Source organism: Symphalangus syndactylus, chromosome 3 (genome assembly GCF_028878055.3).
Source record: "Symphalangus syndactylus isolate Jambi chromosome 3, NHGRI_mSymSyn1-v2.1_pri, whole genome shotgun sequence".
Lineage (NCBI taxonomy): Eukaryota > Metazoa > Chordata > Mammalia > Primates > Hylobatidae > Symphalangus > Symphalangus syndactylus.
Genome location: NC_072425.2, coordinates 46,104,125 through 46,126,376, shown reverse-complemented (window position 1 = coordinate 46,126,376; position 22,252 = coordinate 46,104,125). Strand labels below are relative to the sequence as shown.

The 22,252-nt window shown below is 42.8% G+C and overlaps 1 protein-coding gene across 13 annotated transcripts in view; it reads right to left on the bottom strand.

Annotated features, from left to right (window-relative positions):
- Positions 1–22,252, bottom strand: part of ANKS6 (ankyrin repeat and sterile alpha motif domain containing 6) — a 64,730-nt gene that overhangs the window by 11,645 nt on the left and 30,833 nt on the right. For 7 of the 13 annotated variants that reach the window (XR_010120005.1, XM_063636170.1, XM_055271695.2 and 4 more), the window contains 3 exons: positions 13,179–13,365; positions 7,769–7,836; positions 2,287–2,403 (listed from right to left, as the gene is read on the bottom strand). Coding sequence is in view for 11 of the 13 variants with exons in the window: in XM_063636170.1 (XP_063492240.1) it covers positions 2,287–2,403; positions 7,769–7,836; positions 13,179–13,365 (372 nt within the window). In the remaining 2 variants the exon portion in view is untranslated. Of the gene's footprint in view, positions 1–2,286; positions 2,404–2,789; positions 2,825–7,768; positions 7,837–13,178; positions 13,366–22,252 lie in introns of all 13 variants that reach the window. The other 6 variants (XM_063636171.1, XM_055271694.2, XM_063636173.1 and 3 more) reach the window with 2 other exon arrangements.

The following is a 22,252-nucleotide window of genomic DNA, read 5'->3' as shown; positions in this document are numbered from 1 at the left end:
CCCACCTCCCCTCCCCAAAACCCTTTCCCTTACTTGACTGAGTCACCCTTTACCACCCTGGGGGCCTTGCTCTGTCCCTTGAGTCTCCCCACATTTCATGTCTCTTACTCTGCGCTCCAGCCATTCCTTTAGTTCTTTAAACACTGCACACCTCACTACAGGGTCTTTGCATGTGTGCTTCCCTCTGCCTGCTCTGCACTTTCCTATTACCCCTCTAACCAGTGGTTTCCACTCTTGCTTCAGGTCTCAGCTGCCTTGCCACTTCCTCAGGGATGTCTTCTCAGCCCCGACTCTAAGCCAGGAGCTCTCACAGCACCACCTGCCTCTCCTTTATGTGCTGTGGGTTAGTTACACCGAGGCAGTTGAAGCCCTTGGGTGAATTCCTCAACTTCTCTGAGCCTTGGTTTCCTCATCTATAAACTGAAACTGACTTCTGCGGCTTTCGTGAGGATTAAATGAATGACTATAATGTGTGACATGCTCAGAGCACAATGCTTGGCACAGTGATTCTGAATGGTCAATACCCACACGGTGCCTGAGACATAAAGGCTCTTCTTCATGAATAAATCAATGCCCCAGTCTTTAGAGACTGTTTTGGTTGATTCGCCTTCTGTGAGCCACCCTCAGGCTTCAGTTTCCTGGACGACGCCCTTCCTAACAGCTGAGATCTGCCTGCCTCCGACAACCTCCATACCTGCCTTACCCCCCTGCCCTCCCCCCGACATCTAACAGCAGAGCAGAAGTGGTGCTGGTCCAGAAGTCAGGCATCACTGCCCAACTCTGAGCCTGGGCTTCCCTATATGTAAAGTGAGGTGGTCCAGACCCAAGCAACAACCAAGAAATGTTTAGAATCCAGCCATTTACAGAGGAGAAGGAACTAGTAAAGAATGGAGGAAAACTACTTGGCCTTGGGATGCCCAAAGCAATGCTAAGGGCATCCCTTTGAAGGATCACCTTATAGCCTTCAGGCAGGTAATAAGAACGACGACAGTGACAACAAAATCTACCACCTCCAATCCTGGCAGGGCTGAGAGGCGCCGCCTCTACACAACACAGTGCTGCAGAGAGGTGATGAGAAAGAGGCCAGGAGGCCTGGGTTTAGAGTCTCCCTCCACTGCCCACCACTGCGTGACCTGGGCACCATGCTCCCCTCCCTAGACTGTGCACCCTCGCCAGCCAGACGAGGTAAGTGTAAGGACATCGGCCTCCTTGGGCTGTCTCCAGGACTCATGAGGAAACGTATGCAGTGATTTGTAGATGATAAAGTACTACGTAAATATTTATTTGCTGCTGGTGCTATGTATCTGTTCAATATTTCTGTGCATAGTCCAGCAACATACAGAAAGAACCATAAAAGTGGCCATGCTCTCTGATATCTCCGCATATCGTGGAACACAGCCCAAGGAACAGCAACAACAAAAAAAAAAAAAAAAAAAGAAAGAAAGAAAGAAAGAGGAAAAAGGCAGAGATGTCCATTATGGCAATATTCATAATAGCAAAATTCCAGGCATGAGACTATCGTCCAACAAGTGGAAAGCTGTTAGGCAAAGTGTGAAAAAACAGCAGGTAAACAGGTACTGCACATTGTTGCTGGGGAAAAAAAAGGCCACCCTTTATTAAGAAAAAAAGCAGACAGCAAAGGAGTTCCAATAGCCCAATAGCAACTACAACGAAGCTTGCAAAGTGAGTGGTGATTTGTCTTTTTTATTTTTGTGGTTCTTTTTGTTTTTGGTGTGTGTGTGTGTGCCTTTGGGTGGGCGTGGGGTGGGGGCATTGATATTTTTGGCTTTAAAGCTGATGAGAAATTTAACATGAGACAAAAATGTGGGAAGCCGACGATAGTGACTGGCGGCTCTCTGTGTGCCAGGAGCTCTGCTGAGCATTCTAGTCCTTGACACAACACCATCATCCCCACCCTACAGACGGGGACAGCGAGGCTCAGAGAGGTGTTTGCCTCACCCCACACAGTGAATAAGTGAAGGAGCTGAGATTCAAACCCAGGCCAGTCTGATCCAAAGGCTCGAAGGCTCTGCTTTCACAGTGCTCCTGAGGGCCACAGCTAGCCCTGTACATTGATATTAGCTGAGTGGAAGTTTCAGCTCTATCTGGGGAGAAACCTTATGAGGGAAGTCTGAAAAGGGAAGAGGCCATGCTGGGAGGTAGTGAGTGCTTGCTCACTGTCAGATATGATAGATGAGAGGAAGTAAGACCTTCCCAAGATCCCAGGACCCTGGTGAAGCTCTCAGATGTCTGAAACACGGAAATACAAGAAACAGGGAACAGTACCTTGCCTGCATTCAGTTCAGAAATTGCTGCCAGAATCTGCTGCCTGGACCCATCTGTCTTAATTCCCAGCTCCTTCAAGTCACCGTCAGTCAGCGTGAGGAACGCTTCCATGTCCACCTGGGGAGAGAGAGGGGATTCGCCACCATCTGCTGGATGCCACAGTTTCTTCCCAGCCACAACAGTAATCTCATGATTATGAGCTATGAGTGCTTATTAGTAGTAAACTCATGATGATTTACTACTTCTAAGTCCTGACTTTATGTTTAAAGCTTCGTTGAGAACATTTTTAAAAAACGAACTCTCCTCAGATCTGGCTCTTGGATTTTCTGAACAGATGCATTTTAGGAAGACCCTTAAAATGAGCCAAGTAAGGAAAATCTCTGAGATAGTCATCTGGGTGGCTAGAACAGGAGAAATCCAAGACCTGCCATTAGAAAGGTAACTGCAATGTTGCTGTACTTCTAACAATATCGGATACTGTACAAACGTATGGCAGTACTCACCTCGTCTCCCCCACCATGCACGAGACAGAGACAGACTGTGGAAAGACAGAGTGAGGAAATAAGCAGAAGCAATAAAGGAGAGAGGGCCATGGAGAATGAGAGCAGAGCTCAGAATAAGGGCATCTCAAAACTGCAAGCCTTGGTTTCTATGGGTGAGATCCTAATGGCTCTGTCAGCCCTGCCTGGCCCCTGGACAGGAAATCAGGCCCTCTGCTCCACTGGCTCCTGTTCCTCTACGGCAAGGTGGAGGGAAGGTCAGAAGTGGCTCCAATGAAGCAAGCACATCCATCACCCTGCATGTCGGACACCAACAGCCTCTGGCATGGGGGTCCACACCTGGCAAGACCCAATCCAGGTCCACTGAGAAGCCAGTCTCACCGCCAGACCAGAGGAGGGCAGTTAGCACTATGTGTGCCAAGCATCTTCTGAGGACTTCAGATAGACTAAGTCATTTAACCCTCATGACATCAGCAGGGTAGATCACTATCCCCACTTTGGAGACAGGGAAGCTGAGGCACAGAGAGCTTTTTTTTTTTTTTTTTTAGCATTCAATGTAACATGGCCAGTAAGTGGCAGGGCCTGGCTTTGAACCCTGGCAGAGGGCTCCAGCATCCTTGCTCTTCAATGCCACATCGCCCTTCAGCCGCAGATTCCCTGGTCTCCCTCATGGGCTTTTCCTGAGGGCAGTATCCCTCTTGTTAACATGACTTGACCTTCCCTAAGCATTAAGGGATTGGGTCCCCAGTCCGGGCCCTTCCCCCTGGGGAGTTGCTATTGCAGACAATGCTACAGCTTCACAAATCAGACTCCAACAACAGCGCTTATCTGGGAGATGGGACAAAAACTGGCTGCCCACACCCATGTCTTCAGCCGGAGCTAAGCAGGAGGAGGCTGTGTTGCCCTGGAGACAGATAGGGTGCCAATTCCCACTCACTGCCAGGGGACCTGGGCAGGTGCCTTACCTCAGTTTCCCTACCAAAAAATCACAAACAATCCCACCCTATAAATTACAGGGTGGATGCGGGATCTACAAAGAGTTTACAAACAGCTTTATGATCTACATTTACAAACTACCAGATACTATTACACTTTAGAGATACGCTATTGTCATTTAAAATAAAACTTGCATAACTTCTTGAAAATCCTTAGTCTTTCACTTTATAAGCAGGCTTTATTTTATATTCCCTCATACCTAACAGGATTAACTTTTTTTTTCTTTAAAACATTTGATTTATGTAGGGATAGAGATTTTCTTTCCGAAATTTTCCCCACCCCTACCTCTCTTTTTCTCTGTTAACAGTCATTTTACTTTTCTGGATTAAAAACAAACAAAAACCTTCAGCCAGGTTTGAGTCACTGGGGAAGAGTCTGTTCCCTTAACCAGTGCTTAGCCCTCTCTGAGATGCAGGCACCCCCACCTCTCTGGCAACAGTAAGCTCCTGGCATCTCTTGGGTGTTTTATAAAAGCTCACAGAGTGCTGAGGGGCTGAATGGATAGGTGATGCAGTCTTAATGGAAACCACCTGCCCCCGGCCCTGCTGGACACGAGTCTCTCCCCCACCATCCCAACCCCTAGCAGGGACCCCACATCCAGCCTGGCACCATGGCCAGTCCTCAGCGATTCTGACGTCCTCAGCACTTGCCCTCTTGCTGAGGGGCCCTCCACCTCCTAACTGGTCTTTCCCTCCCAGTTATTCTTCCCCTTCTGCCCTTCCAACCCCTGTCCACCTCCACACCAGAGGCTACAGACCTTCCAGCCTGCATCTACCTCAAGCCCGTGGTGTACAGAAGCAAGTCCACGTTGTTCAGGCCCTGCCTGGTCAAGCTCCATTCCCTCCTCCTGATGGACTGGCCTTGGCCCAGTCCCAGCCAAGCCAGAGTACCACAGGCTCTCTCAATGAGTCCTGCTCCCTCTTCCCAGATGCCCTTCCAGGTCCGTTCCCCCTCTTTCTCCAAAGTTCAGCTTAGCTCTCAGCCCAGGTCTTCCCTGGCCCTCATTTCATAGACCCCCTTCTCTGGGCTCCAGAGTATTCTGGGCATCTGCATTTCCCAGCACCAGGCTCTGGCAGAGGGTCTGGCAGGGGCAGGGTCTCAAGTACTTAGTATGTGTTTGCGGACTGAATGAATGACGGCATCAATCAATCAATCTTCTGCCTCTCCATCTGCACTGACCTTCCCAATTCTGACCTCCATCAACCCTGGGGGAATGCCAAACCCTCAAGGCTTATTCTAGGTGGAGAGCACCAGAGATGGAATTCCTCTCCTACGACTACTTGTGAAGGGGTAGCAGGAATGAGGCAGAAATATCCCAGTATCCTTTCAATATTCATGCCCTATTTTTTTTAAGCAACAGAATCCCAATTTTCAGCTGGGCACATTTCCATACAGTTAAAACTTATTTCTTAGTTTCTTTTGCAGATAAGTATTGTCAGGTGATAAACTTTTGGTAAATGAGATATAATAAAGACTGTGTGGACTTTGGGGAAGTCTCTTTAAAAAGGAAGGAACATGTCCTTTTGCAGTCTCCTTCCATCCTGCTGCCTGGAATGTGGATGTGATGGCTGGAGCTCCAGTAGCCATATTGGACTTTGAGGATACAAGCCACATTAGTGGGGGTGGAGCAGAGAGCTAGAAGGAGCCTAGATGACTTATCTCCAAACTTTCTGTGGGAAAAATCACCTTATTTTTTGTTTAAGGTACCATTATTTTGGTATTTTTCAATACACATAGTCAAATCCACCTTAATACAGGTAGAAAGATGAAAATTATTAGTCTGTCTTTAGCTTCAATATGTCAAGATGAGAACATGAATTAACTTCATTCCTCTTCCAAATTCTCACTGATAACTATAAGTGCATATTAATGGGGAGAATTGTTTACTGTTGGAAACTAGGGGAAAGTGCTATCTACATGCCAGATACTTCCAGGAGTTTCTGCAAGGGACTGAGAAGTACCCCTGAAGCTGTGGTGACTGGGTCTGGTGGCAATCAGCAGGGTTAAAACCTCAGTCCTACTAAAGCCTCCAAGGAAACACTGGGTTGTGGGTCCATATAGAGAGTGCACCCCTACAGTGTAACCAGCTCATATGTTGCCAGAGACAAACTAAGAAAAAGGAAGAGACACTGAGCTTGGCCCCTAGCAAGCATAGGCACCTGTGTCAAGTAGAGACAAGGGCACTGCCTCAGCTAACCTCACACAAACCTAACACACAGAAAGGTCCTCAGCCAGTGGCTGCCAGCCCTCCCCATGGCACTGCCTCAGGCCCCAGCTCCCTCCCTGACCCCAGAGGCTGCAGAAACTTCTAGGTGGGTGAGTTACTAAAATTAGAGCAAATCTGCACAGCCCGCCTTCCTCTCCCCATGAACATTCTCGAAGCTCTGTACATCAGCTGAAACATACCCCCGTTCCCTACACTGGACAACCACAACAACCTCTGAATGATGAAGGACAGGTGAACTCGCAGACATGCCAGGTCAGAAAAAGGGGTAAGGCCAATAAATCAGAACACACGTCACCCTATGAGCCAGAGACACGATATCTCAAGAAGCAGAAATGTACTTTGAGATGTGTTCTCTGTACACTCCAAGAAGGCATAAACATATCAGCAAAAGCAGGCAGCAATCAGCAATACGGAAAGATTTCTTGGAGAAAGTCATTGCTAAGGTTTAAAACACCAAGGAGGCAGGAATGGCAGACTGCATATGGCAGAAAAGCAAACAGGAGGAGGAAAGCTACTGCACCCTGTTTGTTTCTTGAACTAAAATACAAGCTCCTCAACTGCATCTCAAGTCTGGTGGGGACAATGAGTGCTTCTCATGATTGCTCTGCAATTGTGACAGTTTTTACCTACTAAGCTGCTCACTAGAATGTTCTAAACCACTGATTATACCCTGGTGGCTGGTGGGCCTGCGGAGGAGTTTTACTTGGCTAAAACAGTAAATTTTTTAACAGCTTACTGAGATATAATTCATCTACCATACAATTCACCTATTTATACAATTCAATGATTTTTAGTATATTCACAGAGTTGTGTAACAATCACCACACACTCAGTTTTAGAATATTTTCATCACCGCCAAAAGAAACCGTGTATCCATTCTAGTCACTCCCTACTCTGCCCGTTCTACCCGCCCACTCCTCCACCCAACTCTCTGGCAACCACGAATCCACTTTTTGTGTCTACAGATTTGCCTAGTTTGGACATTTCATATAAATGAAAGCACACCCTATGTGCCTTTTGTGACTGGTTTCTTCCACTTAGCAAGATGTGTTCAGGTTCATCCACGATGCAGCATGTGCCAGTATTTCATTCTTTTCATGGCCAAATAATATTCCATGGCACAGGCATATTTTATTTATCCATTCATTAGTCGACGGACATTTGGGTCATATCCACAGTTTAGCTTTCACGAATAATGCTGCTACAAGCATTTGTGTACAAGTTTCTGTGTGGACACATGTCTTCATTTCTCTTGGGAATATATCTAGGAGTAGGACTGCTGGGTCATGTGGTAACTCTATGTTTAATATTTTGAGGAAGTGCCAAACTGCAGAACAGTATTCTTTTTTTTAATGTGAATCTGAATGCTTTTAAACACATAGCAACTCTCTCAGACCACCACAGACCCTAGATCCAGACACATAACACAGGTTCCTTAGGGTTTACTATTAGCCCACTTTAAGCCTATAAGTCTGCCAGTCAATCACACACAACAAAAAAATGTTTTCAGGACAGGAAGAAACTTTTCTAGAGAGAGCAGTGCTCAAAATTACAAAATTCTATCATAACAAAGCAAGCCATAAGTCCCCAGGATTTCACAATAACAAACTGAACTAAACCTGCTGAGCACAAATTCTATTTCCTCAGCTGTCTCAGGGCAAGAGATCAATCTAGGCTTGCAAAATGAAAACCTACACATTTAGACAAAGTTTTCTTTCACAGTAAGATTTAAATTGACATTCAAAAAGAGCATTCTTACCTCTTGTTCCTCAAAAATGGGCTGATATTTCTCAAGTGATAATTTCTTAAGGATTCCAGTCAGTTCATCTTCAAGACGGAAAGGTGAAAAAAAAAAAAAAACACATTTTAGAATTCGGTAAAGTGGTCTTCAAACTTTTATAAAGTAGTGGTAATCTTATTTCAAATGAAATTCTATAAGAAACACCAACACAGAAAGCTGATCTCAGCTGGACTCCTGCAGATGAGGCTGGAGGTGGGTCCTGAGCTATCTGCACCCTCTTCCCCTCAAGGCAGGCCCTCAGCAATAGACAAAACCCCACTTCAGGCTGCGAAGACACAGAGAGTCTGGGCCAGGACTGACTGATTCCCTCCAGACGGCGACCCTCAAGTTCTGGGAGTTCCAGCTGCCAGAATTAAAACTCCGCCTTCTGTGCAAGAAAGCACCGTAAATGCCAACGTTTGCAGTAAATGCCAATGCCAGCAAGTCCTCAGCTAGTGTGAGGAAGAACTTAAGAAAGAAGATGGTGGGCTTCAGACCAGAGCCAGGGTTTGGCTCAAGTGTGCAGAGGCTGTGGCCTTCCTGAAGGAAAAAGGCATCTATGTGAACAGCAGAGCCAGAAGGGCACAAGAAGCTGATTTGGGGTGTCATAACAGGGAGAATAAAGAAAAGGAGACAAAACCAGCACCTGAGGGGCTTGGAGAAATATTCACTCACACATTCAATCGGGATTTGCCAAACTAGGCACTGGGGACTCAACAGATACCAAAACAGCCAATAAGAAGGCTGATAGGGGCCGGGCAGGTGGTGCATGCCTGTAATCCCAGGGCTTTGGGAGGCCAAGGATGAAGGATCACTTGAGCCCAAAAGTTCAAGACCAGGCCTGGCACTATAATGAGATTTCATCTCTACAAAAAAATTAAAAGTAATTAGCTGGGTGGTGTGATGTGTGTGCCTGTAGTCCCAGCGACTCAGGAGGCTGAAGCAGGAGGATCACTTGTGCCCGAGAGTTTGAGGCCACAGTGAGCTGCAATTATGCCACTACACCATTGCACTCCAGCCTGGGCTACAAAGCAAGACCCTGTCTCAAACAAACAAAGGCTGATAGGCAAGAGAGCAAGGAAGAAGAGAGCAGCATCAAGGCAGATGACAGCATTTCCAGTTTTACAAACGCTGTTTTACAGAGGATGGTCACAGAAAGACTCTCCTGTAAGGTGACCTATGAGCAGTAAATGAAGGAGTGAGCTATGCAGATATCTGGAGTAAGAGCATTAAGCAGCATCCAGACAGGGAAGAGCAGGTGTAAAGGTTCTGAGGCAGTGGATGCAGCTTAAAGAAGTGATTAGGAGGCTCGGGTTCCTTCTTTTCTTAACTCATTCATTCAACCAACCTTCCTTCCCTCCTTCCCTCCTTCTCTCCCTCCCTCCCTCCCTTCCTCCTTCCCTCCCTCCCTCCTTCGCTCCTTCCTTTCCTTTCTTTCCTTCCTTCCAGCAGTGACTACCACTGTGCCCAATGGACACTAGGTAGCAAGGATGGAGAGGTCCCTGTCATGAAGCTCAGTGTGGCTGACAGGATGAGGAGGGTGAAAGCTAATACACAGTGCTATCAGCCAGCCTGTACATGGATGACCCACTTGCTCTTTATAACACCAATGAGGTAGATCCTATTACTGTCCCCATTTACAGATGAGAAACTGAGGCACAGAAAGGCTTGATACCACATCTTGGGTGAGGTCATCCTGCTAGTCCGTGGCAGAGCAGGGACTCAAGCCCAACGGTCTAGCTACCAGGCCTCTGCTAGGCGCCCACACTCCACTTTTCTCATGGATGGTGCATGCTATGGTGAAGAGCAAGAACAGGGGGATGTGGGGACAGAGAGGACAGCTGACCCAGCCCAAGGTACTAGGGAAAGCTTCACAGTAGAGAGGCTACTGAGCAAGGATGTATGAGACAAATCAAATACCAATCCACACAATCTGTTGTATTTCATGACACCAAACCTTTGCCCCTGCTGTTCCCTACACATGCAGCGTCGGTCCACGGTGGTGTGCTGGTAAATGTTTAACAACTGGTTCTTGGGGGGAAGATGTATGCATGTATATAGGCAGGTAAATCTATTGCAGATTTTACTAATATAAAGGATTTATAGCACACAATTTACAAATAATAAAAAATACAATATTCTTTCTTATAAATTCCACATAGCCAATTGATTCTCACCAAATGCTTTCATTTGTTTTTGCCCTACTCTTGTACCCACAGCCAAGGAGTATGGTTCTAACATGAAAATTGGCTGAGAGTTTTGTTTACATGAACAAGAAAGATAAAAAGAAACAAGAAAGACTTTTGTTGGGACTTCAGGTGAGCAACTTGGCTGAATCAGATGATGGTTTTCAAATACTGGAAGAGTATTTTCTCAATTTTTTGTGCTATTCACAAGATAACGGTTACTGACACAACATACTTTTAAGTTTAATCCTCATTGTTAACATTTTCCCATCACTGCCTAGATTACATGTAGACAATATCTGTAAGCCAACAAATCAAGCCCCGGATTGCTTGAGACCAGGGAGGTTGAGGCTGCAGTGAGCTGTGATCACACCACTGTACCCCAGCCTGGGTGAGAGAGTAAGACCCTGTCTCAAAAAAAAAAAGCAAGCCCTGATTGACAGCGTTTGCCAATTTCCATGGTGTAAATACCCCCATCATAGCCAATTTCAACCTACCAATCTAATGTCCCTGAAAGTGAAGCTGAGCAGAGATGCGCAGTAGGAACACATCATTATGGGGTATTCACACTGCAGATATGAGATATACACAACCTCAAGAGCACAGATAATAAAATATACAAAAATGAGTAAAAAATACATTTTAAGTGCAATATACCGTTATATTTCTATAATTTAGTTAATTCTAAGTTCATGTAATTTGTAAATAATGGTTGTGTTTAACAACCAGCTTGGGCATGTCCTACAAGTTGAACAGTCAGCTCTGGCACCCCACTGCCCATCTCTTCCCAGCGTCGTGGTCCAGCTGGAGTGCCCACTCGCCAGGGAAGCCTTCCATGGCACATGGTGCTTTGCTGATAACAGGTATGACCTCACCTTGTGTTACACTCTAATGTCATTATGTTGAATGTGTCTGTCTCCCTGCGAGTTCCCCTGGGTGCATAGGTTAGGGCATCCAGGGGACTGCCCAAGAAAATTTCCTGGAACAAATGTGAGGCTGATAAGGTAATGCTGTCACCAGCCTTGCTGCATCTAAAAGGTGGAGTCCAGAGAGGAGGAATGCAGATGGAGAGATGAGGCAGGGCAAAGCTCATGTGTCTTCGACTGGGACCAAATATTTCCCAGAAGAATATCATAAAAATAGCTCTTTGGGGGCAGGGCGCAGTGGCTCACGCCCGTAATCCGAGCACTTTGGGAGGCCGAGGGGGGCAGATCACGAGGTCAGGAGATCCAGACCATCCTGGCTAACACGGTGAAACCCCGTCTCTACTAAAAATACAAAAAAATTAGCTGGGCGTGGTGGCGGGCACCTGTGGTCCCAGCTACTCGGGAGGCTGAGGCAGGAGAATGGTGTGAATCCGGGAGGCGGAGCTTGCAGTGAGCCGAGATGGCGCCACTGCACTCCAGCCTGGGTGACAGAGCGAGACTTTGTCTCAAAAAAAAAAAAAAAAAAAAAGCTCTTTGGGGATGGATTGCAGCCCCTGGCCTATAACAATCATATACCCACAGGACAAAGGGCTCACTGCCTCAGGATCCAGGAACTCTCAACAGGAAAACTAAGCTTTCTGAACCAGAGAAAATATTCTACAAAGAAAGTGCTATTGGCCCTCTTCTTTTTTAATCCCAATTAGGACTTTGCAAACCATTTTTAATAACGAACAAGAGGGAAAGAGAGTGGGTACAAGCAGTCCATACAGATATCCACTGTCTCCACTCTTTTTTGGAAAATGATGGGGCACAAATACCTAACTGAATCTCGAGAGGCTTCAATTCCTGAAAACCTCAGAAGTGGGAGAATTCACGAGTGTGGAACTCAAGACTCCACATAGAAAATATGGTTGGGGAGGAATGAGTTTGCTGTTGAATCACTGAGGCCTTGATAAATGATCACACTGGATATCACAAAACAATAAAAGCAGCCCCCAAATAAGGAGGATACCAGTGGCAGCATGCATTTATCAACTTAGTACAGACTAGAGCCTGTGAAAGTGATTCCAAGTTATCTTGCTCAGCAGAACCTGCTCAGCACCCTCCTCCTCAGCAGCTGCAGCGAACTGCCCGCAAACGCATTTGTGAGGGCCACATACACAATCAGATTTTCCTCCCTGCTGATTTATACTCCCCGATTTGCACCTGCCTGGACCACAGGTCTCACCAAAGCTCCCTCCCTCCTTCCCCCCTCCCAGCTCCTAGGGGCCTCTAGAGGGCAGTTTAAAAGGATGGGATTCCTTTCTTCATCTGCCTTTATCTTTCCTGGGGCCTGAGTGCAAAGCCTCTGCTCCTGCCCCACCACCCACTCCATCTTCCCTCATCATTCCCGCATGGGGGGCTGCAGAGGATGTAATTCACAAGGCAGGTTCCAAGGCTCTCCTGGCTGCAGAAGACATCAACTGCTTTTGCTTGCCCTCACCCATCCCCCTCCTCCTGGAAACAGTATTTCCAAATTTTCCTTTGAGGAACTATTTCTCTCCCACTTCCAGTACACAAATGTCAGTAGGTTGGACCCCAACTCTGCTCCAAAGCAGACAACTGACTGAAGGGGCATGGCCAATCACCACATTCCACCACTGTGGACACAGAGATAGCCAAGGGTGGGCAATTGACCCAGGTCATTATAAATACAGCCAGGACCTACTGAGAAAGTAGCACTCTTTCTGCTGGAGTTGAAAAATTAGTAGGAAGAAAAAAGTATGCCTGAAGCTGCTTGCCACCACTTGGAGAGAGCCTACCTGAGACCTGGAAACACTCCTGGAAACACTCCCAAAGCACTTGGATTCAGGCATGGTTGAAGCACACCCTAGACACTCCCATCATATGAGCCAATGAAATGTCAGGTTTCATTTTTTTTCCTTGAACCAGTGTGAGTGGAGTTTCTCTCACTTGCAACTGAAAGAATCCTGACGGGTACAGGATCTAGGGAAAGTAAGTTCGTGTTGGAGAAGCATTTCCATGGGTGTATGTTTGTGCATGTAAACAAAAATCACCTATACTCAAAAACTCTTTAAGGGAGCTTACCATACCTTTAGCACAGTGAAGACAAAAAAACAAGGTAGAATCAGAGAAGAGGAGGGACATGTGTGTTGTAAATTTTCTTAAAACCTGATCTACGATGGTTATAGCAATTAAGGTCACCTTGCAGTTCCTTGCTGCCAGGTCACCATGGTGAGAGGAATAGGTGGGGTTTCAGGCCTTCAGGGGACTCACCCTCATCTGTGATGGTGCCACTGCTGGAGCCCCCACTGCTCTTGGACTGCCGATGGGATGACGAGGAAGACACTGAGGACTCTGCAGTGTGCCCTTTGGGTGAGGGGGAGGGCGTGAGGGTTGGAGAGGTGCTCTTGGAGGTAGTGGAAGTTCCCGACGGAGGCCTTTTGCTGGTCTCCAATTTCTGCTGAACAGAGTAAGACAAATACATAAGCCATTGCCTGTAGGGTAGAAATGATGAAAACAAGACACCCACAACAGGGAACATGGGTGGTATTTGATTCAACACGATGTTTAACCAAGGCTATGAAATCTACTTTTAAAAACATGCAAAGCAGAAACAGCATTATCAGAACAATTAGAGGAAAATGCAACCCTGGAGCAGAGATAGGGTAAGATCAAACAGCTGCATATTATAAGTCAGGAACCCCCCACCCCCGCCCCACCCGTCCCAGTCCTGCCCTCCAGCTACTTGCATTGTGGCTTTGGCCAAGTCCCCCGAGCTCTCTGGGCCTCAGTTAACCAGCTGTAAAATGAAAGTCTGGCTTACGGAGGCACAAAGTCTCTTTCTGCTCTTGATGCTCCTTCATCTACACCAGTCACTTCCAAGCTTTTCACCAAAGAACACGTATTCTTCCCTTTTTCTCATTGGTTGGCTTTAAAACAAAGGCTTTTTACATTAAAATAATTCTAGACATGTAGAAGAGCTGCACAGATAGAACAGAGTTCCCATATACCCCTCACACAGCTTCCTGATATTAACATTTACATCGTCACAGTATAATGATCAAAACTAACAAGCTGACATTGACACAACACTATTAACTAAACTACAGACTTCACTCTGTTTCCCTGGCTGTTCCACTTATGTCCTTATGCTGGTCCAAGATCTGATCCAGGAACCCATGCTGCATGGAGCTGTGCTGTATCTCCGTAGGCTCCTCTGACCTGTGACAGCGCTGTCTTTCCTTGTCTTTCATGACCCTGACACTTTGGAAGTCTTGGTCAGGTATTTTGAAGAATGCACATCATTTTGGGATTATCTTATGTTTTCCCATAATTAGATGTGCTTGTGAATGCAGGGGGCAATGAGGTGATATGCCCATTCAGTGCATCGTTATGCAGAGAGGACACAGTATCTGATTACTGGTGATGGTAACCTTCATCACTTACATGAGGGGATGTCTGCCGGGTTTCTCCATTATAAAGTCACTATTTTTCTTTTTAATATTATTTGAGCCGGGCACGGTGGCTCACACCTGTAATCCCAGCACTTTGGGAGGCTGAGGCAGGTGGATCACAAGGTCAGGAGTTCAAGACCAGCTTAGCCAATATGGTGAAACCCCATCACTACTAAAAAATGCAAAAATTAGCCAAGTGGGTGCCTGTAGTCCTAGCTACTTGGGAGGCTGAGGCAGGAGAATCACTTGAACCTGGGAGGTGGAGGTTGCAGTGAGCCGAGATCGCACCACGGCACTCCAGCCTGGGTGACAAAGCGAGACTCTGTCTCAAAATAAATAAATAAATAAATAAAAATAAAAAATAAAAAATTATTTGGGAGAAGTTTTTTGGGTAAATATTTATTAAGGTTCTGCCCATTAATTTTGCATTCATTGGTGAGTCTCACTGAGGCAAGTGTTACAGTGGTGTTCCCATGGTGATTTTCTATTGCCCTCATTCCTTCCACATTTATTATCTGTAATACTTCTCTAAGGAAGAGTTGTTCTTTCTCTCCTATTTATTTTTCAATCATTTATTCCTATCGGTATGGGCTCATAGATATTTTTTATGCTCTGGGCCATAATCCAATATTACTGTTATTTTGTAGTTCACCATTACAGCTTTGGCCATTGTGAGATCTTTCGGGTTGGCTCCTGTATCCTTTTGACATGTGCCATCTTCCTTTTTTTTTCTCTTTCTTTTTAAATGTATTTACCTACTTTCTGACACCACAAAATACTTTAAGCTCGTCTTATATTTCTGCTGACCCAGTACTAGAATAAACACTTCTCCAAAGCTTTCCAAGGTCCCTTTTATTAGAGAATGATATTTAGAAACCAAAATCTGGGCACCAGGTTGCTCACTGGTACTGGGATGTCACTGCTTCTAGGTCCTCAAGGTGGACAGAGCAAAGACATATATACACTAACCGATGTATACACACATAGCCATGTCTACTTTTATATCTACTAACTCTGTGTGTGTGCAACTCTCTGTGTATTTAAAAGCATGCACTCATACTGATTCATACCGATACCCCTGACTTCAATCCAACATCCACAGCGTTTGTTCTAGCATTTTTCCTTTGATTCTGTCTCTGACAGTAAAAACTTTGCTACTTATTTATTCAATCCTGGTATATATGTTAAGTGTACATGTATGCAAACAAATTTTTTAGCCCATATCCTGGTAAGGATAACAGAATTGTTAGCCCATATCCTGGTAAGGATAACAGAATTGTTAGCCCATATCCTGGTAATAAAAAAAATATCAACTAAAGTACAGTACTTGTATACAGTACTTTTTGTCTTTAGCCTAATATCCACTCAACATACGATTTTCTCCTCTACCTCCTACAATGTGGTTAGGTCATTCATTTGAATACACTTAGATCTTTCGTCATAGTTTGCATTCTATCTTTGGTTCCCGGTTGATTTTGTTTTTTTAAATTTGCATACAGTAAAAAATAGCTCCGTTGTATACAATTCCATGGGATCTGACAAACACATAGTGTTACGTATCCACCAAGAGGGTACCATACAGAAGAGTTCCATCATCCTCTGAATGTCCTTAAGCGGTCCTTTTCTAGCTAATCCCTCCTCCTAATCTGAAGCCATAAAAACAGCCGCCCTATATTCCATCCTGTGACTAGAGAGGAAAAATAAACTATTTTTCCTCTATTCTTACCCCACAACAATCAACACAGAATGTGTCTGTGAACAAGGGTATGGAGCTTTCTTCCCCTACACACCAATCAAGCAATCAGTTCTGCAGTGGACACCAGCTGAGTATCCTCCAATTCAAGTCTGACATGGTCTATCCAAACACAGCATCAAATCCCACAGGTTGAGGGCTCAGTCCCAGGAGACTGCCCCCACTTCAGATGCCAACTGCAAGCCCCAGATTGTTTTACCTGTGCTTTTGACCAGCTATAAATCAGAGTTCCCACAACTTCCTCCTTGGGTTTGATTAATTGGCTAGTGGCTCACAGAATTCAGGGAAACACTTACTTACATTTACGGGTTTATATGGATTATTATTCAGCCATAAAAAGGATGAAATCCTGTCATTCAAAGCAACATGGATGGAACTGGAGGACATTATGTTAAGTGAAATAAGCCAAGAATGGAAAGTGAAACACCGCATACTCTAACTCATATGTAGAAGCTTAAAAAGACGATCAATGTAAGTAAAAAGTAGAACAGAGGATACTAGAGGGTGGGAAGGGAGGGACAGGAAGAGATTTGTTAAAAGGATACAAAACTATAGCTAGACAGGAGGAATAAGTTCTAGTGCTCTATACCACTGTAGGATGACTACAGTTAACAATAATATATAGTTTCAAAAAGCTAGGAGGATATTGAATGTTCCCAACACAAAGAAATAATAAATGTCTGAGATGATGGATATATAATTACCCAGATCTGATCACTATATATGTATCTAAACATCACTATGTACCCCCTAAATATGTACAATTATTATGTGTCAATGAAGAAAAATAAAAATTTAAAGATATTACCATGCATAGGTCAAGGCATGGAGGAAGGGGCAAGGAGCTCCCACGCTCTTCCTGGGCATACTATCCTCCAGGAGTCTCCAGGTGTTCAGCTGTTTGGCTCTCTGAACCCAGTCCTTTTCAGGTTTTCATGAAAGCCTCATTATGGCGGCACAATTAATTAAATCATTGGCCACTGATTATCAACTAAACCTTCAAACCCTCTCCCTCTCCCCAGAGGTTATGGGGTAGAGTGAAAGGCTCAACCCTCTAATCCTGTCCTGGTCTTTCCTGTGACTGGTTGCCATCCTGAAGCTACTTAGGGGCTGCCAGCCATCAGTCAATTCATTAGCACACAAAATGACATCACTTTGGAGATTCTAAGGATTTAGGAATTGTATGACAGGAAACTGGATGAAGACCAAATACACATTTCACAGTTATCACATATCCCCACAGTGTTGCTGTTTCCAGAATGCCATATAAATGGAGTCACACAATTTGCAGATTTTTGGGTCTGTCTTCTTTCACTCAGCATAATGCCTTTAGGATTCATTCAAACAATCGCATGTATCAATAGTATGTCCCTTTTTGATGCTGTGTTGTGTTCTATTGCATGAATGTACTAAAATTAGTTATCTATTCACCTGTTGAAGAACATTTGGGATGTTTCCAGTTTGGGGTGATTATTTTTTAAAACTAATATAAAGGTTCACAGATTTTTGCGTGAAGAGAAATTTTTAAAAAATCCACCTAGCAGTCAGTTAGCTGGGTCATATCATAAGTGAATGTTTAGTTTTATAAGAAACTGCCTATCTTTTTCAAGGTGGCTGTACCATTCTGCATTCCTATTAGCAATGAATGGGAGTTCCAGTAGCTCCACATTTGTCACCAGCAACTGTACCTTTTTAAATCTTAGCCAGTCTAATAGGTATATAGCTCTATCTTAATTATGGTTTTAATTTGCATTATCCTAGTAACTAATGATGGTTAAACATCTTTTCATATGCTTATTTGACATTTTATATTTTCTTTGATGAAGTATCTGTTCAAATATTTTGCCCATTTTTACATTTATGTTTTATTGTTGAATTGAGGGTTCTTTATTTAGTCTGGAAAAAAAGACTTGTTTCTTTATAGAGATAGGGTCTCACTCTGTAGCCCAGGCTGGAATGCAGTGGCAACATCATAGCTCACTGCAGCCTTGAACTCTTGGGCTTAAGCAATATTCCCACCTCAGCCTCCCGAGTAGTTGGGCCACAGATATGAGCCACTGCACCTGGTTCCTGGATAAAAAACTTTTTCCAGATCTATGATTTGAAAATATTCTCTCCTAGTCTGTGGCATGACTTTTCATTTTCTTAATGGTATCTTTTGCAAGGCAAAATATTTGAGTTCTGATTAAGTCCAAATTTGCCAATTTTTTCTTTTATGTATCATGCTTTTGGCACTGTGAGATATATGTGGAGGTTCCTTTTCTTGCAATATGAACATCCAATTGTTCCAGCACTCTTCGTTGAAAAGACTACCCTTTCTCTACTGAATTGCCTTTGTACCTTTAAAAAAAGAATTTTGTTGGCTTGTCTTGTGCGGGTCTATTTTTGGGCTCTCTCTTTTGTTCCACTGATCTATTTGTCTGCCCTTTTGCTAATACCACACTGGAGCTTTATGGTAAGTCTTGAAATTAGGCAGTGTGAGCCTGCCAACTTTATTCTTTCTCATATGACTATTATAATTTTTTGTACCTCAATATAAAATTTATAATCAGTTTCTAGATCTCTACAAAAAGAGCTTGCTGGGATTTTGACTGGGATTACATTTAATCTGTAGATCAAATTGCACAGAATTGGTATCTTCATGATCGCAAGCCTTCCATCTCTTCATTTATTTAAGCTTCTTTATCAGTGTTTTGTAGTTTTCGACCTATTGATTCTACACATATTTTATTAGATTTATACCTAAGTATTATATTATATTCCATATAATAAATTTTCACATAACTTCAATTTCATACATGTTAAATGTATTATAAATATTTTTAAAATTTCAAATTAAAAAAATTCTAAATGTCCTAATGCTAAATGTTTATTACTACTGTACAGAAATACAGCTGACTTCTGAATATTGACCTGTATTGTATCCTGAGACTTTGCTGGACTCACTTATTCATCCTAAGAGCTTTTGTGTAGATTCTTTGGAGTTTTCTATGTGGACAGTCATGTCATCTAAGAACAGAGATAGTTTTGTTTCTTCCTTTCCCATCTGTATGCCTTTTATTTTTCTTGCCTTATTGTATCAGCCATAGTATTTGGTACAAAGTTGACAGTTGGAGGTAAGAGACAACATCCTTGTTCCCAGTCTTAGGGGGAAAACAATCCTTAACCATCAAGTATAATCCTGGCTATATGTATTTTATGTCAGATTCAGGAAGTTTCCCTCAGTTCCTAGTTTGTTGAGAGTTTAATGATGAATGGATTTTAAATTTTGTTAAGTGCTTTTTCTGCATATTCTTCTTTAGTCTGTTCATATGGTGAAGGCTAATGATTGATTTTATAATGGTGAACCAGATTTGCCTTCCTGGGATGAACCCCACTTGGTCAGAAGGTATTATACTTTTTATTTAATCATGGGATTAGATTTGTTCATATTTTGTGAAGGATTTTTATATTTATATTCATGAGGGCTATTGGTCTGTCATTTTTCTTTTCATGTTAGTCATAAAAATGCATCCTTGTTCCCAATCTTGGGAGAAAAGAAAATCTTAGGGATTTTCTATAATAATATAGGGGTCAATTCACCAAGACATGCAATCCTAAATGTATACACAGCTTGTGAGGCAAAAACCAACAGAACTGAAAGGAGAAATAGACCAAACTGCAGTTATAGTTGGACACTTTAAAACTCCTCTCTCAGTAATTAATAGAACAAGTAGAGAGAAAATCAGTAAGAATATAGAAGACATGAACAACCCACTAGACTTAATTATACATTTATGGACATTTATAGAACTCCTCTCCCCCAACCATAACAACAGAATGCACTTTCTTTCCAATTGCCTATGAGAAATTCACCAAAATAGATCACATTCTAGGGCACAAAATAGACCTCAAAACATTTAAAGGGATAGAACTAGAAACAGAACTATAATCAAATTAAACTGAAATCCCCAACAACAGAAAGATTTCTGGAAAACTAACAAATAATTGAAAAATAAGCAATACATTTCTAAATAATCAATGGGCCAAAGAGAAAATCTCAAGAGAAGGGGAAAATATTTTGAATGGAATTAAAATTAAAATATATCAAAATTTGTGGGATGTAGAAAAAGCATCACATAGAGGTAAATTTATAGCATTAAATATCTGTATTAGAAAAAAAGAAAGATCTCTAAACTGTAATCTAAGCTTCCACCATAAGGAACTGGAGAAAGAAGATAAAACCCAAAGGAAGTAGAGGGAAAGAAATTATAGATAAGAGCAGAAATCAATGAAATTGAAAACAGAAAAATAGAGAAAATCAATAAAACCAAAGTTGGTTCTTTGAAAACATCAATAAAACTGATAAACTTCTAGCCAAACTGACTAAGAAAAAAAGAGAGAAGTCACAAATTACCAATATGAGGAATGAAAAAGGAGACATTCCTACTGATCTTATGTAATAAAATAGTAATAGATACATACTATTAATGACTCTATATCCATAAATTCAACAACTTAGATAAAAGGGAATAATTCCTTGAAAGATACAAAGTACAAAAACTCACCCAAGTAGAAGTAGAATACCTGAATAGTCCTATATCTATTAATGAAATTCATTCTGTAAGTTAAAACCTTCCAAAAGAGAAAATGGCAGGCCCAAATGGTTTCCCTGGCAAATTTTATCAAACATCTAAGGAAAAGGTAATAAGAATTCTACACCGTATCTTCTAGAAAACTAGAAGAGGAGATAATACTTCCCAATTCATTTTATGAGCCAACGTGACAGTTTTTTCTTTCAGTACTTTAAAGATGTCACAACACTGTCTTTGATTTGCATGATTTCTGACAAAAAGTCTGCTGTAATTCCTATTTTTGTTTCTCTGTACGTAATTTCCTTCAAGAAAAGGCTGCCTTCAAGATTTTCTCTTTGGCTTGTTTTCAGTAGTTTAAACATAATATGGAGGGGTATATTCTTTTTGGTGTTTACCCTATTTAGTGTTCTGTGAACTTCCTGGATCTGTGGTTTGGCATCTGTCATTAATTTGAGAAAATTCTCAACTATTATTTCTTTTCATTTTTTAAGCATTATTTCTTTACATATTCCTTCTGCCCCACCTCTCTCTCTTCCTTTAGGGATTCCAATTATCTCTATGCTGTGGCATTTGATATCATGCCATGACTCCTGAGTACTGATGTTTTGTATGTGTTTCTTCTTTTGTGTTTCAGTTGGGGTAAACTCTACTGACCTAACTTCAAGTTCACTGACTCTTTCCCTGGCTGCCTCAAGTCTACTGAGGTGTCTGTCAAAGGTATTTCTCAACTGTTTTTTTTATTTCTAACATTTCCATTGGGTTCTTTCTTATAGTTTCCATCTCTCTACTAAAATAGTTACCCATAGTTACCCATATGATCTTGCATGTTGTTTATACCTTCTATTAGGGCCTTTAACATATTAATTATAGTTATTTAAAATTCCCTGTCAAATATTCTAACACCTTTGTCATATCTGATTATCATGATTGTTTCATTTCTAAGGAGTGTGGTTTTTCTTGTCTTTTTGTATGTCTTGTAAATTTTGCTAAAAATTGGACATATTATATAGTAGAGTATAGACTAAGATTTCTAAGCATAAATGGATATATCTTTTTTCCTACTAAGGCTTTAATGCTCCTTCTAGCTGATTATATGCCTGAGTAGAAAAAGAAGACCCTCCCTGAGGTTTTGAAAGACTGCCAAAAAGCTGGCTATACTACTAATAAATTCTTCTCTCTGCACTTTCCATGAAGGCAGACAATCTCAAATAGAATTTCTGATTAAGCAGGAGATAATTAGTATATCCTCACAGATCTATCCCAGCCAAAAGCAAAGAAACATGAAACTCTGGACCATATGGGCAACATACTGGGGAAGGGGTGGGTAAATATAAGATTATTTGGGATTCTGTGAAATATCTGAATTGTTCTCAATACCCCTTGAGTGGTAGGCTGATTGTGTTAATGACATCATCTCTACCACTCCCTCTGCATGTAGTTCTGTGTGCTCTCCTGCCATAGGCATACTAACTTGCTTAAACAACCTGATTGGTTTTCAACCCATGCCTTCAGCCACTGCCATGAGAACATGTCCAAGCTTGCTGTAGATACATGTGGCTCAGTTGT